The sequence below is a fragment of the Papio anubis genome, chromosome 8 (genome assembly GCF_008728515.1).
Source record: "Papio anubis isolate 15944 chromosome 8, Panubis1.0, whole genome shotgun sequence".
NCBI lineage: Eukaryota > Metazoa > Chordata > Mammalia > Primates > Cercopithecidae > Papio > Papio anubis.
This window is the reverse complement of record NC_044983.1, coordinates 81,648,465-81,666,817: the sequence shown is the minus strand read 5'-3', so window position 1 is coordinate 81,666,817 and position 18,353 is coordinate 81,648,465. Positions and strand designations below refer to the sequence as shown.

Genomic DNA, 18,353 nt, shown 5'->3' with positions numbered 1-18,353 from the left:
AGATAGGTCAACACATACTCACAGCCTGTCTTCTCTGTGCTGAACTAGGCACCTGGGCTCCCATCCCTCCATCATTCCTATTTCATCTGACCCCTCAAGTCTTTCTTGAAATTTCATTTATATTCCTTTAAGCTCCATGTTTCTACTGTCTCTTGGTTCTCCTCCCTTCGACTCTGGCCATTCCATCTCAGTCTCTCCTTCAGGGACTCCTCCTCTACCTACTGTGGGGGCTTGCCATGGTTTCCTTGGGCTAAGCAGCAATTCTCTAGGTACTCCAAATGTCCAGTACTTACCACTTCATTTTGAAATCTGTGCCTGTGTTTCTCCCCACTACACTCTAAAATCTTTTAAGAACCATGTCTCACTTTTCATTGTTCTTTTTTTTTTTTTTTCTTTTGAGATTGGGTCTCACTCTCTCATCCAGGCTGGAGTGCAGTGGTGGGGTCAGGAGTCACTGCAACCTCAACCTCCCAGGGCTCAGGTGATCCTCCCACTTCAGCCTCCCAAGTGGCAGGGACTACAGGCATGTGACACCATGCCTGGCTAATTTTTCTTGTAGAGATGGGATTTTGCCATAATGCCCAGGCTGGTCATGAACTCCTAGGCTCAAGAAATCCTCCCTCCTGGGCCTTCTAAGTGTTAGGATTACAGGCATGAGCCACCATGCCCAGCCTTTTGTTCCTTTTTTAATAGCCAGTGCCTGACACATAAGAAAGTCTTAAGTACTTACTGAATCCAACAGAGTGATGTGTGATCCCCTAATACTTTGAAAATTCTCCAACATTCTCCATAATGTTGCTATTCAAAGCAATATTTTGTGGCTCAGTAGCTTTGACGTCACCTGGAAGCTTGTTAGAAGTGCAGAGTCTCAGGCCACAGTCCAGCCCTACTCAACCAGAATCTGCATTTTCATAGGATTCCCAGGCTATCTGTATGCACATGAAAGCTGAAAAGAATTGCTGTGCTATCCTCTAATCAGCTTTTGACTGGTTAACCGATAACAAAACCCAACTTGCAACAGATTTCACCGGAACTGTTATGTAAGAACAGGTGTTTTCTATCAGGAGAGTGAGAGTTAGTTCCATCTGATCCTTTTGATTGCTCTCATGGAGATTATGGGTGAGCTGAAAAGTAGGGAGTGGCTTTATTTGGAAGCAAAGGCAGCTGTCTCTGGCTACTGAATATAACCAGTCCTGTCAGTAATTTTAGACCTTCTAGGGATAAGAGAAGAAATGCAAGAGGAAGATTTCATGGCAATAAGAAAACTTCAGACAAAAATTAGGGCAGCAAGAGCAACAATGGAGGTAATTGTCCCAGATGTTCTTTAATGTGCTCTCTGATTCTAAAATGTTATGATCTTATAAGAGAATTAGGGCAAGGTAGGCAGCATTGCAGACATGCAAACAGCAGAGGCCAGGTTGGAGGAGGGAGCTGCAGGAAGTAAAATAGGATGTTTTGGAGGAATTGTCATCGCTCAATCATTGGAAAAGCAATTGGAGAAGTGGGAAGGACAGATAGCTGGGGAGAGAATATGAATACAAGAAGAAAGGGCTTTGGCTGATACAGGTTATCAGAGCCCCCCATCTTCTCACTACCTTCTTGTCCTTGTTACCACTTCTTTCCTTAGCCTACCACACATGTGCTCTCTTCCATAACTCTGCATGCCGAAATCCTCCCTGCGTTCGCGTCCCATCAATTGTCATCTTTTTCATAAGAAGTCCTTCCATTTCTTCTCTAATTGGATATGATTCCCTTTGAACCCTGATTACATTCCATTTTCCTTTTATCGTAACTGACTATATATCTACCTTACTTTTCTAGTCTAGAGGCTCTTTTGGGTAAGTGTGTGTATTATCCTCTCAGGGAAAAAACCCATCATTTTAGAATTGGAAAAGGACTGTTCTTTGACCATCCCCAAGCAGAGTTTGACACACATTTGATTAGAGGAGACCGAATGGTCTGGTGTTAGTGTGACTTAGCTCCTGTTTCTTGCAGAGTGTTGGCATGCTGTGTGGTATGGTGTATGTTGGCAGTCCTGTACCTTTCCTTTTACTCTTCCCTATAAAAACATACTCATGTTAAAACTAGACCTTATTTTTTGTTGTTATTGCAAGAGATAGCAATATACTGTCGGGAAGAAGGGCACACCTGGCAGGAGGCAGTAGGCAGAGGTGTCAGTGGCAATGGAAAAGAGTAAAGTGAACTGGAATGGAGCCCAGCCTTATCAGCGCATACACTGACCAGTAGAGATCAAACAAACATATTTTATGCTTGTTTTTCACTGCCCTATTAACCATAAGATTGAAGAGTAGGAGTAAAAGGCAAATATTATACTACAGTGCACTTGCCTTGAACATAAGTCAATTTCTTTTTTTTTCATATGAAGTTATAATCTTGTAATTAGGTCAGATTTTCACATGTAAGCTGAGGTTAATGGTCTCTTCTACCATATTAAGTCTCCGGCCAAATGAGAGTAAATGAGAATATACATGGAATTTATAAATAGTAAGTGCTCTATAGTTACAAAAATAAAAGGGAGGTAATTACACGATCGAAAGTATTTATGTAAACTGACAAACACCCTTTGATCATATAATTATAAACGTTTTAACTCCATGCCCTATGTAGCTGATATTTCTATATAAATAAAAATGGTTCAATGGATTTTTATTTTTATTTTTTAGAGACAGGATCTCACTCTGTCACCCAGCCTGGAGTGAGGTGGTTTATGGCTCACTGGAACCTGGAACTTCTGGGCTGAGGTGGTCTTCCCACCTCGGCCTCCTGAGTAGCCAGGACTATAGGTATGTTCCACCAGGCCTGGTTAATTTCTGTATTTTTGTAGAGGTGGGATTTTGCTATGTTGTCCAGGCTGGTCTCAAACTCCTGGCTTCAAGCAATTCTTCTGCATAGGTCCCCCAGGCATAAACTACCATGCCTAGCTGCATTCTTTTTTAACGCTGTTTGAAACAAACAAACAACTAATCTAATCTGATACCATGAAGATTGGAAAAGTACAATGAGAACACTGGGCATATCATAATTTGATCATATCATCCCAGTGATAAGCATTTTTCTGATACTATCTTTTTTTTTTTACATTACCGAGGATTACAAAGACATAATTCTTACCTATTTCTTACCTATTCAAAGACAGAATTCTTACATTACCTATTTACCAATTTTTATAGTACACAGTATGATCTTGCTTATGAATTAGCATTTATGTTTATATAAAAGAATTGTGAATGGTGAATTTAATGCAGAGGCACTATGGCAGAGTGGATAAGCACATAAGTACCGGAGCCAACTGCCTGCATTCCAATCCTGACTTACTAGCTATGAGACATAAGGTAAGTTACTAGCCTTCTCTGTGCCTCAGTTGCTCCTTCTGAAAAACAGACACTAGACTACCTATTCTGTGTGGTTTTGAAGTCTAAGTGAATTCATGTATATAAAGCACTCAGGAATAGTGCTATTGTGTACCTTTGATAAGGTTATGAGTCTTCATATAACTTTTATTTCACATATTTCACAGGTAGAAAGTACACAAACCATTTCTTTTTTTTTTTTTTTTTTTTTTTTTTTTGAGACGGAGTCTCGCTCTGTCGCCCAGGCTGGAGTGCAGTGGCGCGATCTCGGCTCACTGCAAGCTCCGCCTCCCGGGCTTACGCCATTCTCCTGCCTCAGCCTCCCGAGTAGCTGGGACCACAGGCGCCCGCCACCTCGCCCGGCTAGTTTTTTGTATTTTTTAGTAGAGACGGGGTTTCACCATATTCGCCAGGATGGTCTCTATCTCCTGACCTCGTGATCCGCCCGTCTCGGCCTCCCAAAGTGCTGGGATTACAGGCTTGAGCCACCGCGCCCGGCCAGTACACAAACCATTTCTAAACCACAAGAATTATGCTGAGTAGAAATTCTACTTTTGAGCCATAGATAATACGGATTCTTATAGTGTGGCTAGTAGCTGAATTTATGAAAAGAAAGGGTAAGGCTTCATAGGGTCACTAGTTACTCATGGTGCATGATTAGCATGACTGAGAGAGACTATTTTTCATTCTGTCATTTACTATGCCTTAAAAATGTTATTTATTTATTCAATATCCACTTTCTCTACAATATAGATAAGGACAAAAATATTTTTTGGAGATCTTTAACGATAAGATTTTCACTTCATAACTACTTAGGCTTTATTTTAAGAATTTCAGGCTGGGACAACATAAATACATAAATAGACTTCTTTCTTTCTTTCTTTCTTTCTTTTCTTTCTTCTTTCTTTCTTTCTTTCTTTCTTTTTCTTTCTTTCTTTCTTTTCTTTCTTTCTTTCTTTTCTTTTCTTTCTTTCTTTCTTTTCTTTCTTTCTTTCTTTTTTTTTTTTCTGATGGAGTCTCACTCTGTCGCCCAGGCTGGAGTGCAGTGACGTAATCTTGGCTCACTGTAACCTTCGCCTCCCAGGTTCAACCTTCATGCCTCCTGTGCCTCAGTCTCCCAAGAATCTGTGCACCACCACATCTGGCTAATTTTTTTTTTTGTTTTGTTATTAGAGACAGGGTTTCACCATGTTGGTCAGGCTGGTCTCACACTCCCAACCTCAGGTGCTACACCCACCTTGGCCTCCCAGAGTGCTGGAATTATAGGTATGAGACACCGTGTCCAGCCAAGACCTGGTCTTTTCAAAAAAATAAAAAACTTAGCTGGGCATGGTGGCATGGGCATGTGGTCCCAGCTACTCAGGAGGCTGAGGTGGAAGGATCATTTGAGCCCAAGAGGTCGAGGCTGCAGTGAGGCATGATCATGCCACTGCACTCCTCCAGTCTGGGCAACAGAGTGAGGCCACATCTCAAAAACAACAAACAAAATCTCAATAAGGAATAGCAAAATATCTTCAACTATAAACCAGTCATCAAGCAAGTAAAATTTTTTTTTCAATATCACCAGTCATCAAGCAAGTAAAATTTTAATGATTAGATGTTTTGAGGGGAGCTAATTTTATCATATGTGGTTTCAGAGTTTAGGTTGAAATATTTGCAAATGAAGTTAATTTTTTCTTTTTACCTAAAGGGTAATGCTTATTAGGCTTTTCTTGAAATCAGAATTCCACCCACCAGTGAAGTCAGTGTACCAGATAATGTAATGATGAAAAATATTCTTTAGATAAAATGTAGTTTCACAGGGCAAAGTAAGGGCTTATAAAAGCACTAAGTGATTTTTTTTTTCTTTTTAAGTGAATTAGGAAATTATTTACTAGCAAGAGGAATAGATGTAAAATACTCAGTGCAAATTATGTGCAGGATGCCCCACAAATCCTTCTGATCTCTGCCCTGAATCTCCCATGCATTTGTGGGTCAATATTCTTAAGCAAGAGGACTCCTAAGCATAGATGAAATCTGTAGTCCCTAAGAGGAATTAACAAGAGTATCACATAACCTAGAGAGGTAGATACCAATGGTGGCATTTGACACGTAATTAAATGAGCTTACCCACTGTGAATCACATAGCCAAGGGGTCTTCCTGCCAAAAGCTGGAATGCTCATGGGATGCTTGGGGCAGCCTTTATTTTAGGATTTATAAGGTACAATGTCCCTGTGGATGAAGTTATAGTGGACTTTTGGTGCCAAGTTGTGGGGGTTCCCAACTACCCAATGTTCCCTCACCAGAGGGAATCTGGGTCATTATTGAGTGTCTATAGTCCATTCATTACTCATAGGGTCAGAGGCATTTGAACCAGAGCAACTCCATCTTGAATAGGAGCTGGGTAGAATAAGGCTGAGACCTACTGGGCTGCATTCCTAGATGGTTAGGCGTTCTAAGTCACACGACGAGATAGGAGGTCGGCATAAGATACAGGTCATAAACACTTTGCTGATAAAACAGGCTGCAGTAAAGAAGCCTGCTAGAACCTATGAAACCAAGAGTGACCATGGTCCTCTTTACTGCTACACTTCCACCTGCACCATGACAGTTTACAAATGCCATGACAATGTCAGGAAGTTACCCTATATGGGCTAAAAAGGGTAGACATGAGTAACCCACCCCTTGTTCAGCATATAATCAAGAAATAACCATAAAAATGGGTAACCAGCAGCCCTCAGGGCTGCTCTGCCTATGAAGTAGCCATGCTTTTACTCCTTTACTTTCCTAATAAACGTACTTTCACTTTATGGACCCAAATTCTTTCTTGCTGAGATTCAAGAACCCTCTGTTGGGGTCTGGGGTGGGACTCTTTTCCAGTAACAACAGTATACTAAATTTTTATTGTTTATAATCTATTTTTTACATACTACATCAAAATGAATCATAGCCAAATCTGTGTAAGCATTATTATTTTCTAATTCCAAGATAACTTTTCCATGTAGAAAACTTCCAGGCTCCAACTTAAAGAGTTGGAAAATACAACTCTTAACCAAATACATCAAATAATATATAGTAAAATGTACTGCTTGTCTTATTTCTAGATTAAAAAAAAACTTCAAAGATAAGGAAATTTAAGTAAGGTTAAAACAATAAAAAATATGGAAGCACCTTATAGAGCATAACAAAATTCAAGGACTCTTTCTTACCTCAAGAATGGGACACATAACGTCTGCTGTGACATCACCATGATTCTTACAGAATTTATAGAATGCCTCAAGGTAAGACTTAAAAAGAAAAAAGATCATAAAGTGATATAATGAATATATATTCCTTTTGAAAATTTCTAGATCAGCTTTTCATGGTTTATCAAATGCTTGAATGGAAATTGAATTACATCTCCCATAGGGAAATATTTTATAATAAATTTGGTAGAAGCTTTCATATTGCAGCATGTTGCACAGACTAAAAAGGAAATCCAGAAAAGGACAAAACTGCATTTATCATAACTTATAATTACTTAACAAGCACTTTTTTTGCATGGTTTTGGATTATTTCATATGGTTAATTCTTGCTATTTTAACAAGAGTGCCAAGTTTTTTTCTGAGATCAGTGAATAATTTTAGATTCAGCCCTATGCTGACATTTAATCTCTTATAGAGGCACATTTGGGACAGCTTTGAGCTTGGAGCTATATGGAAAAGGTTGTAGGGTCAGACTGCCTGAGTTTGGATCCCAACTCTAATACGTTTTAGCTAACTGACTTCTTCCAAAGAAACCTTGGCTCTCCAAGCCTCAGTTTTCTCCTCTGAGGAATGGAGATAGCATAAACATCATATTTTTGCCAGGTGGATTAAGTGAGTTAAGGCCTATAAATTACTTAGAACAGTGCCTTCTGTTAGTTATATCTCAAAGATGCCTCCTCTAGGCCCATAAGTCACTTTACCAAAAGGAACACTGCCTGCAATACGCTTTTGAAAGGACCACAAGTTTGAACACAGGATGCCATGTATATGGCATGGCCGTATATATTCAGTTACTCTGTGTGAGTGTCCAAAGAGGCTATGGTTATTTGAGTAAAAATGGACAGATTTTGCTCAGTCTATAGTATATACAGCTACTCAAATGGTGGCAGCACAGTCCAGACAGACAATCAGATTATGCAAAGTAGTACCTATGATGCAGTGTACACAAATTGTTCATTCTGGTATGCTGCACACTGTAGATTAAAATTGTGTGGGCAGATTAGCTGTGAGATTCAGGGATACTAACAGGATTGAGGTCAGAGGTGAACACTGCATAACAGAAGGTTTACTATGTGTGCTGGTTGCTTTAAATGGATTGATATTGTTCATCCCACTTATTCACCTACCACCATCCAAACACCATTTATGTTCCAGATACCATACAAGGAGCTGGGAATATGGAAGAATGGGGCATGTTATTTCCTCTCAAATATCTTGCTGGCTAGGGGAAGCTGACATGCATGCATTTAACTAGAGAACAGGCCAGAACTATAAAAGTTATATTCCAAATATGCACAGTTTCATAATTGCAGAAGTTGGTTAATGAGCAACGTAACTTTTATTAGAGAACACTAGTCACAATATATTGTGTAATCAAGAAAAACGCAATATTTGGGAAAACCATTACCTTGTATAGTTTATTGCGCAGCAATTCAATATTCAGTTCATCTAGAGCATTTTCAGACATGCAGTCTTGGAAGAACGGAGCTGAAAGCAGAAATTGCCATACCAAAAAATGAATCTTAAGCAAGATTATAAACTGTAGAAAATGTATCCTGAACACACCACCCTATGCTCACTCCTGACTGCAGAGTTGCAATCCATACACTCAACTAAATAAGGCTAATAGTAGTGAGGATGAAAGCAGTTATTACTTTTTAAGCATTTATCATGTGTAAGCCCTAAACCAGGGGTCCCCAACCCGCAGGCCACAGACCAACACCGGTCCGTGGCCTGTTAGGAATTGAGCCACACAGCTAAGGTGAACGGTGGACCAGAGAATGGCTTCAACTGTAATTATAATTATATAACCATTCCCCATTGCTTGCATTACCACCTGAGCTCCGCCTCCTGTCAGATCAGTGGCAGCATTAGATTCTCATAGGAGAGCAAACCCTATTGTGAACTGTGCATGTGAGAGATCTAGGTTGCACGCTACTTATGAGAGTCTAATGCCTGATGATCTGTCACTGTCTCCCATCACCCACAGATGGGACTGTCTAATTGCAGGAAAACAAGCTCAGGGCTCCCACTGGTTTTACATTATGGTAAGTTGTATCATTATTTCATTAGATATTACAATGTAGTAATTATACAAATAATGTGCACAATAAATGTAATGTGTTTGAATCATCCCGAAACCATCCCCTCTCTCCCATGTTGGGAAAGTTGTCTTCCACGAAACCAGACCCTGGTGCCCAAAAGGTTGGGGACTACTGCCCTAAACCTCACTCACTACACTACACACTGAATATACTTTCACTTAATCTTCACAACACCTTAGAGCTATTCACTTAAGGCTTTTTTGGAAGTCCCCCCTCCTCTACTATCTAACGATAATATTTATTATTTGCAACTTTAGTATGTGCCAAGCATGGAGTTGTACTTAAATTGTGTTTTATTTTTAAAACTCTGTTATAAAAAGACACGATTATTTCCAAAATGAGGAAACTGGGGTGAATTGAATTGCTCCTAGTCACCTTGTTGGGACCGGGCAGAGCCTGGCTTCATGCTCATGGCTGTCTGATTGCGGTCTCAACCTCTCTCGACTAGCCTATGGTATCTCAGCATCGGGTGCTTAATGATGACACAAATATTTTTTTTTCCTTTTTAAAATATCTATTTTAAACAGCAACTATTTTGACAAATGATCAATAGTGAATTGCTGCTATCCAGATTTCCTGACAATATTAGATAATGATGCTTATACAATTATCTCTTTAGCATTTTGAATACTACAACTCTTGTTACTGCCAAATTATAATGAAATTAACAATCATTTCATCATTGCTTCTGATGACTTGACATCTCAGTCATCTCTTGAGCATCTCAGAAAAATTACATTTTTAAACTTCCTGAAACAAAATGCTTCCTATATGCAACCTATCTAGACAGAAGTTTAAATGGAAGGACAAGAAACTAATCCTCTAAAACCAAGCTAGAAAATTACATTTTTTTGAAGAATGACAAGTTCTATTATTTATTTGCTATGACCTGGTATAAAGTAAAGGGTTTGAAGGTTGAGAGATGAGCCCCAATTCCTTCTCTACTACAAATGGTTCACATGTGATCTGAGCAGGTTGCTTCATTTGTCCTCATCTGAAAAATGAGGGAGCTGAACTAGATGATTCCTTCATGTCTCTGCCACTTCCAGGAATCTGCATAGTATGCTACTGTATACATGGAAAAAAAATTGTGAAATCAAAGTACATTTTCTTTTGGACCACAGGGAAGAAAAAATAGTACATTTTCTAATGACTGTGATAACATACACAAGCAGCTACCAAATTATCTAAGTGTTCCTACCTAATGGCGTTTCGATCAGAATGGCATTAAAGAGATCTGAAGGTGTCTCTGCAATGTTGACAGCTTCCATTTCTGTGAAACGGCCCAAGGGGTGGCACTTCCCCAGAATTTCTTTCACAGATTTTTTCTGCAATGCACCATTCATCAGCAGAATCACATTGTCTATCATGTAACTGCACCTGGTTTAGAAGACAACTCAATCATTATAGGACAACTGCGAAAGGATAAGAAGAATCCTACAAGTAAAAAATACACACCTTTGAGGTACACACTGTTTCATTCAGAAACTAACATGAGTCTCTTTTTATTTTAAACACTGGAGTTTACGAGATGTGGAGAAAAATATATGACCTCTGAGACTGTCATAAATTGAAAAGGCATATTCAATACTCTTTTTTTTTTTTTTTTTTTTGAGACAGAGTCTCTCTCTGTCACCCTGACTGGAATGCAGTGGCCCAATCTTGGCTTACTGCAATCTCCGCCTCCCGGGTTCATGTGATTCTCCTGCCTCAGCTTCCCAAGTAGCTGGGATTACAAGCTCTCGCTACCATGCCCAGCTAATTTTTGTATTTTTAGTAGGTACAGGGTTTCAGCATGTTGGCCAAGCTGGTCTCAAACTCCTGACATCAGGTGATCTGCCCACCTTGGCCTCCCAAAATTCTGGAATTATAGGCGTGAGCCACTGTGCCTGCGCCTGGCCATGAAAAAGCATATTCAATATTCTAACAACTAACTAAATAAAACCTTGGCTGGTGGGAATATGTGGAAGAAGCCCCTCCATAGTCATTGTCAAATGCGATGGGGCAGGGGTAAGGGTGTGAACTTGTTTGGTTTATCAGAATGGACAAAGGGCTTGAAAAGTTGAAAAACACAGACCTGAAGCATCTTACTCTACTTTAAAAAGTGACGACTATATTTGAATCTGCAATGAAGCCTATCACTGAGGATTCAAAATTTAATGCTAAAAAATACTGTGTAATTCTGTCCTCATATGAGATCACATTGTGAATTTTCTAGGCCACCTTCCCCACATACCCAAGAGTTTATTAATTCATATTAATTCATATATTAATCATTTTAATGTGATTTCTTTATTTGATATAAGCTCTGCTCAGGATATCCTGGGTGCATGTCCTGGTTCACTCATGTACTTAGCACCTAGGATATTCCAAGCAATGAGGTTGAGAAGTAAATGAGACCTGGGGCATTCCTTTACAGAGAATACAGCTTAAGTGAGGAACTGGACACAGAATCATTTACAATAAATCACAATAGGGCATACATGCTATGCAAAATAAATTATAGGGTGGTGTGGAGAATCATAGCTGGACACTAAACCAGTCCCGGAATTAGACTTGCTAGAGAAATGACAGTCAAGTAGAAACTTGAAGAATTAGTAGGAGCCGGCCAGCCGAAAGGGGCTGGGAACTGGGGGAAAGCACGTTTCAAGGCGGAAGGAAGAACGTTTGAAAAGCCCCAGAGACGAGAACACAAGGACACTCAGGGAGTTTCCTTTGCCTGGGCCGAGCAACGGAGGTTACTGACTGCCCTTACACTGAAGGGAACATTATGACCTATGTAAATATTAAAACTGGAGAAGAGGTAAACAAACACCTATACAGTAAGGGCAGTCAGTATCCTCCGTTGCCCTTAACATCCAAGTTCCTCATCTTGTCTTTCAGTACCCACATGCTCAGCCCCAGCCCCAGCTCCAGTGCTCGGCCCAGGCAAAGGAAACTCTGAGTGTCCTTGTGTTCTCATCTCTGGGGCTTTGCAAACGTCCTTCCTTCTGCCTTGAAACGTGCTTTTCCCCAGTTCCCAGCCCCTTTCCAGGGTCTGGCTGCATGGAGGACAGACTTCCTGGGCAGGGAATTCATTTCTGGCTGGAAAAGGGGGTCTCCTTCATTGTGGAGCTTCTACAGCTTACCCCCAAAAATTCTAACTAAAGAAGTTTTTGAAGCAGGCAATTATCCCTTTATAAAAAGCACATGACTATAAAGTTTCTTCACCTCCTGAACAGCAGTACCAAATTTAGACACTATGGAATTTTAGAATCCTTTTTATCTCTTCAAAATGATATTAAAATGGAAGTGCTTATTTAACTGTCCCTTTATGGCTCAAAAGCAATTACCTGAGAGGGCAATTGCTAGCACTTAATAATCCTTAGCAGACTCTAGACATTTAATTGTTCCCCACAACCCCCCTGCAATGTAAAAGCATCCGAGCTGTGAACATTCCCAATTAGCAGAGGACTATTAGAGCAACGTTGAAGGGCAACCAACGTCAATGGTGTGAGTAGGATGCAGCCTGCGTATAACACGCAGACGTGCCTCTACAATGTGTGCATGTGTGTGTATTAAGTATTTTTATTTTTACTTTTTTACTAATAGACAGGCTAAGCCCTATATGGCAATGAGCAAGAGCTTTATAGATTGAGTTCAATTTTATTTCAACTCTTACTGAGTGGCCTTGTTTCTAAAATGGAACAATAACACCAGTTCTTGCAGTGTTGCTCAGAAACACTGAGAACCCAGGGCTTGGCCTACGATGAGGGGCAGGGGTGTCTCTTTCCTGTCCCCTTTCTCATTTCCATCACACATAGGTACCAGGTACATAATTATCATTGGCTGTTGGGGTGACAGGGACATAGTGTAACCAGAAGACAGTTTACTTTCTCCAGACTATAATCTTTGTAGATCTCCAGGGAGTCATGCAGGCAATGGTTGCGAAGCAAATAATTGCTGACATTACCTGAGTAATTTTTGAACAAAAAGACACCAGGGTGTTTACCTAATTCAAACCCCTGTTTTAGATAGTTATCCTCATAAGTAGTGACAGAGCCACCCATTCAGTTAGGTTAATTTTTCTCCTACTCATGGTCTAGACAAATGTTCTTTGACACCTGTAAAAATCAGTCACCTAAAACTGTGATGAGCAAATTACTCAATTTAAAAAATTTTAGGATATTAAAAATTTTTTAAATGCTGATTCTTTTTGAGGTTTTTACTATGTGGCAGTAATTATGTGCACACTCTCACTCAAGCTTCACAACAACTCAATGCTGTAAGAACCATTATTAAGGAAAACCGAGTCTTAGCAGTACTAAATACCTTGCCCAAGATCACAGTGCTGGCAAGCAGCAGAGTTGGGTCCCTAAAATCAAAGTGCTGGCTCTCCCTAGAAGGTTCAGATAAAAGAGCTCAAGCCAGATGATATTTTAACATTTCCATTTGATCTTAGAGCTATTCTTTCTCCTCCTGCTCCCTAGCTTATTTAAGGATCTCAAAGATAACTATAATATATTTTCTGTATGATAACTACCACATTCTGGTGCTATAACAGTTGCTAAGAGGTCAAATAATATAGAGCCATAATTTGGTAAGTTAGAGGAATTGCTCTTCTCTGAATAAAAATTTTAGTACTTCAGTGTCATTAGCAATAGCTGAGAAATGACTGTCATTCACAAAGCACTCTGGCATGAGATAGAAAAAGAGAAACGCCTTCTAAGAAAAACACAGTTCAGTGAAGAAGCTCTCCAGGGTATTACCTCTTCATTGTCACACCCACCCTTTTCCACCCACCACCCCCAATGCCTAGAAAATGCGAATCAGTTCTCCCACTCTATAATTTTGCCATTTTCTGAATAATATATAACTGGCAGCAGATAATAAGTGACATTTTGAGACTGGCTATTTTAGCCCTGCTCGGTGTTCTTGAGATACATGTAATACATTCAAGCTGTTGCATGTAAACAGTTTGTTCCTTTTTATTGGTGAGTAGTATTCCATGGTATTGATATACCACAGTGTATTTAACCATTCACCTATTGATGGACATTTGTGTTTTTTTCTAGTTTTTGGCTATTACAAATAAAAACTGTTAAGAACATCTCTGTGCTGATTTTTATATTAAAGTAAGTTTTTATTATTCTTGGATAAATGCCCTGAAGTGCAGTTGCTAAATGGCATAGTAAGAGTATGTTTAGTTTAAGAAACTGCAAGACTATTTTTTAGAGTAGCTGTCCCAATTTTAGCACAGTATTAAAAACTTTACTTCTTTTTAAGTGTCTTTTCTTTCCCTGCTTATAACTGTTATAAATATTTCCTTTATATACATCAAGAACCACATCAGACAGTGTAATGATTTTGCTTCAACTGTCAAATACAATTTAGAAAACTCAGGAGGAGAAAGAGTGTATTGTATTTACCCATATTTTTCTCCTTTCTGTTGTTCTTTCTTTTTTCCTGTTGTTTCAAAATTACTCTTTTTATCATTTCCTTTGTGTTTCAAATGCTTTGTTTAGCCCTTCTTTTAGTGTAGGTCTGCTGGTGACAAAATCTCTTAGTTTTCCTTCATCTTAGAATGTCTTGATTTTCCCTTCATTCCTGAAGAATATTTTCACTGAATACAAAATGCTATTTTTCTCTTGTCTTTAGTGCTTGAAAAATACTACACTGCTTGCTTCTGGCTCCTTGGTGCCTAATGAGAAATCTATGGTTCAAATTGCTTCTCTCTTATTGGTAAGGAGTCATTTCCCATAGCTTTCAAGATTTGTTTTATCTTTTTTTCTTTCAAAAGTTTGATTATGACATGTCTTGGCCTGGATTTCACTGGATTTTTCCTGTTTGGACTTTCACTTAGCTTCTTGAATCAGTGGGTATGTGTCTTTTGCCAAATGGGGGGGAATTTTCAGCCATTATTTCTTTGAATACTTTTTCAACCTTTCTTTTTTTCTCCTCTCATTCTGGGATTTATTACTACTCTGCACGTGGCCTCTATTGACACCAAGGCTAAAAGAGGGCTTATTACTGCTGGAAGGTGGTCAAAGGCCCAGCTTCCTGCTTGGCCCTCTCTGACCCCATTTACAGCCAGGTGAGGGTAGACATCTGGGCCCCCACTAAGCCTTTGCTTAAAGGGGTAGGGTTGCAGTTTTTCCCATGGCACTTGGTTAGAGTAGAGTCATTATTATCTAAAGATATTCTTGTTGTGGCCAGGCGTGGTGGCTCACGCCTATAATCCCAGCACTTTGGGAGGCCAAGACAGGTAGATCACAAGGTCAGGAGTTCGAGACCAGCCTGGCCAATATGGTGAAACCCCGTCTCTACTAAAAATATAAAAATTAGCTGGGCATGGTGGCGGGTGCCTGTAGTCCTAGCTACTCAGGAGGCCGAGGCAGGAGAATCGCTTGAACCCGGGAGACGGAGGTTGCAGTGAGCCGAGACTGCACCACTGCACTCTAGCCTGGGCGACGGAACGAGACTCCGTCTCAAAAAAAAAAAAAGACTTTCTACTTGTGAGGTTGCCCCTTTCCTGGTCCTTTGGCTAGAGAGAACAGGCTTTTCTTGGGGCTTTTTTGTATGTGCCCATTGGCTTTCTGGGCTGTAAGATTCTCTAGCATCCAGCTGGGAGTGTATGAGACAAAAGGAAAACCCAAGAAACTCAAAACCAAGCCATTTTCTGGGTCTCAAGTTTCTTAGCCAATCGGTCTTCTCTCTACCTTTTAGTCATTAGTGTCCTCCAAGATGCCAATACTTCAACCGCAATAAGATAGCATCTTACCCAATTTAGAATGGATAGTATTAAAAAGACAAACAATAAAATATACTGGAGAGAGGATGTGGAGAAAAGGAGATTCTCATACACCATTGGTAGAAATTTCAGTTAGCACAGCTACTGTGGAAAACAGTATGAAGATATCTCAAAAAACTAAAAACAGAAACACCATACAATGCAGCAATCCCACTACTGGGTATCTATACTAAGGAAAATAAATCAGTATATCAAAGGGATACCTGCATGCACATGTTTATTGCAGCACTATTCACGATAACAAAGATATGGAATTAACCTAAGCATCCATCAACAGATGAATGGGTAAAGAAAGTATGGTATAGATACACAATAGAATACTATTCTGTCATAAGAAGAATAATATGTCATTTGCAGCCACATGGATGGAATTGGAGGTCATTATGTTAAGTAAAATAAACCAGGCACAGAAAGCCAAATATCGTATGCACTCACTCATGTGTGGGAACTAAAGAAAGTTGATCTCATAAAGGTAATCAATAGAATGACAGATAATAGAGGCTAGAAAGGGTGGGTGGTGGGGAGGGGGAGATGAGGAGAAGCACATTAAGAGGTACAAATATACAGTTAGATAAAAGGTATAAGTCTATAGACAGTAGAGCAGAGTGACTATAGTTAACAATGTATGACATATTTCAAAATAGACTGATGGTTCCCAACACAGAAATGACAAATACTCAAAGTAATAGACTCTTCAAATACCCCGACCTGATCATTACACATTCTATAACTGTACCAAAACATCACATGGACCCCATAAATATAGAAAAGATTATGTATCAATTAAAAAAACAACACTCTAATACTTCAAATAGTCCTGTGGTTTGTTTAGTGCCCTGAAGTTTTTTATACCTCAGGGCTATACATCACAGTATGGTGTAAAAGGATGGTGGAAAAAGAACAATTGTGATAAGGAGGTGATAATGGGAACCCAGCACAGTGTTCTGGCTTCAAGTACTCTTAGGTAGTTTTAGTACATATACATATGGGCACTCAGGATCTGGAAACTGGTCATCTTGTAATCACTCCTGTCTCCATAACCCTTGGAAAGCATCCTGTAGACCTAGGGGGACACGTACAACAGAGGAAAGATTGCTGTCCTATAGAATGTTCAAAATTATTCACTAAGATAGGTTTTAATTTCTTTCTTTTTTAAATTTCAATTTTTGCATATGTTTTTAAATGGACATAAGACTGGGTGCAGTGGCTCACACCTGTAATCTCAGCACTTTGGGAGGCCGAGGCAGGCAAATCACCTGAGGTCAGGAGTTCGAGACCAGCCTGGCCAACATGGTAAAACCCCATCTCCACTTAAAATACAAAAATTAGCCAGGCATGGTGACAGGTGCCAGTAATCCCAGCTACTTGGGAGGCTGAGGCAGGAGAATCGCTTGAACCCGGGAGGCAGAGGTTGTAGTGAGCTGAGATCGCACCACTGCACTCCAGGCTGGGTGACAAAGCGAAACTCCGTCTCAAAAAATAAAATAAATAAAAATGACTGGGTGCGGTGGCTCACACCTGTAATCCCAGCATTTTGGGAGGCTGAGGCGGGCAGATCACGAGGTCAAGAGATCAAGACCATCCTGACCAACATGGTGAAACTCTGTCTCTACTAAAAAATACAAAAATTAGCTGGGCGTGTTAGTGTGCACCTGTAGTTCCAGCTACTTGGGAGGCTGAAGCAGGAGAATCGCTTGAACCCAGGAGGCAGAGGTTGCAGTGAGCTGAGATTGCACCACTGCACTCCAGCCTGGTGACAGAGTGAGACTTCGTCCCCCTGCCACACAAAATAAATAAATAAATAAATATATATATATATATATAAAATGGACATAATATATTAGAAAAATGCATATAATATATAATTAAGTATGTTAGCATATTATGTTGGTCTTGTGTTTTAATGATTGAGGTATATGATTAAAGGATGGTGATCACTGATCTAAGGGGACAGAAGGGACGTTGGACATTATATAACAAAGAACTGCTAGCCACACTGTTATTTGTCTCTAAGATAAAATCCAAAAGGGTCTCTGAGGTAGAGAAGGGGAGAGTTAAGATTTCTGATGTACTTACGAGTACTGAGTCAGAGTGAGCAGAGACGGCGATAAACCCAGACCTTGAGAACAGAATCGAAAGGGGAAAAACTGGGGTGAGGGGTCATTATGCCAGCAGAAATGCTCCGAAGCTTCCCCCTAGGGCACATGGGGAGGAGGACAGAGGCAGGCAGCTGGGCATATTATTCTTCCTCTCAAGTACCAGCAAGAAGGTGGGCTTCACTCTGGGGAGAGAGTGCTTTTCAGGCTGCGTCTGCCGGGATTTGCAATGGTATTTGATGAGTGTAAACACCCCTCCAGGACACCTTCCTTCTCATTCCTGGAACTTGAATTCTGTGATCACTTGTCTTATGATTGCCCTATCTCCCAGGCCTGTCATTTTCTTTTCCTTTTTAGCTCATTTGTTGTTTTGTTTTTCCTGTCTCTTAAGCATTGCACACCCTGAGACTAGAAAACCTCGGTTTTGTAAAATTATTTTTAACATAACTTAATTTTTAGAATAAGTTTAGATTCACGGAAAAAATTGGGATTATGGTACAGAGAGTTTCCGTATACCCCATACCCAGTTTCTTCTTATTAACGTCTTAAAATAGTTTGGCACATTAGTTATAATTCATGAATCAATATTAACATATTGTTATTAATTAAAGTCCATATTGTATTATTTCCTTGGTTTTTAAGGGATAGGAAGGAGATTTTTGCAAGGAAGAAGGAGAAAGAGTGAAAATGGTAAAAAAAAAAAAAAGGAGCACAAAGAGTTGTCACAGAATGAGACAAGGACATCAACAATGGTAAATGACATGGT

General features: G+C 39.8%; 1 protein-coding gene across 2 annotated transcripts in view; it reads right to left on the bottom strand.

The window, feature by feature from the left end:
• The window catches only part of ATP6V0D2 (ATPase H+ transporting V0 subunit d2), a 40,028-nt gene that overhangs the window by 3,954 nt on the left and 17,721 nt on the right, over positions 1-18,353 (bottom strand). For both annotated transcript variants that reach the window (XM_031669654.1, XM_031669655.1), the window contains exons 2-4: positions 9,903-10,081; positions 8,005-8,084; positions 6,561-6,638 (exon numbers count right to left, since the gene is read on the bottom strand). In XM_031669654.1, the coding sequence (XP_031525514.1) occupies positions 6,561-6,638; positions 8,005-8,084; positions 9,903-10,081 (337 nt within the window). The remainder of the gene's footprint in view (positions 1-6,560; positions 6,639-8,004; positions 8,085-9,902; positions 10,082-18,353) is intronic.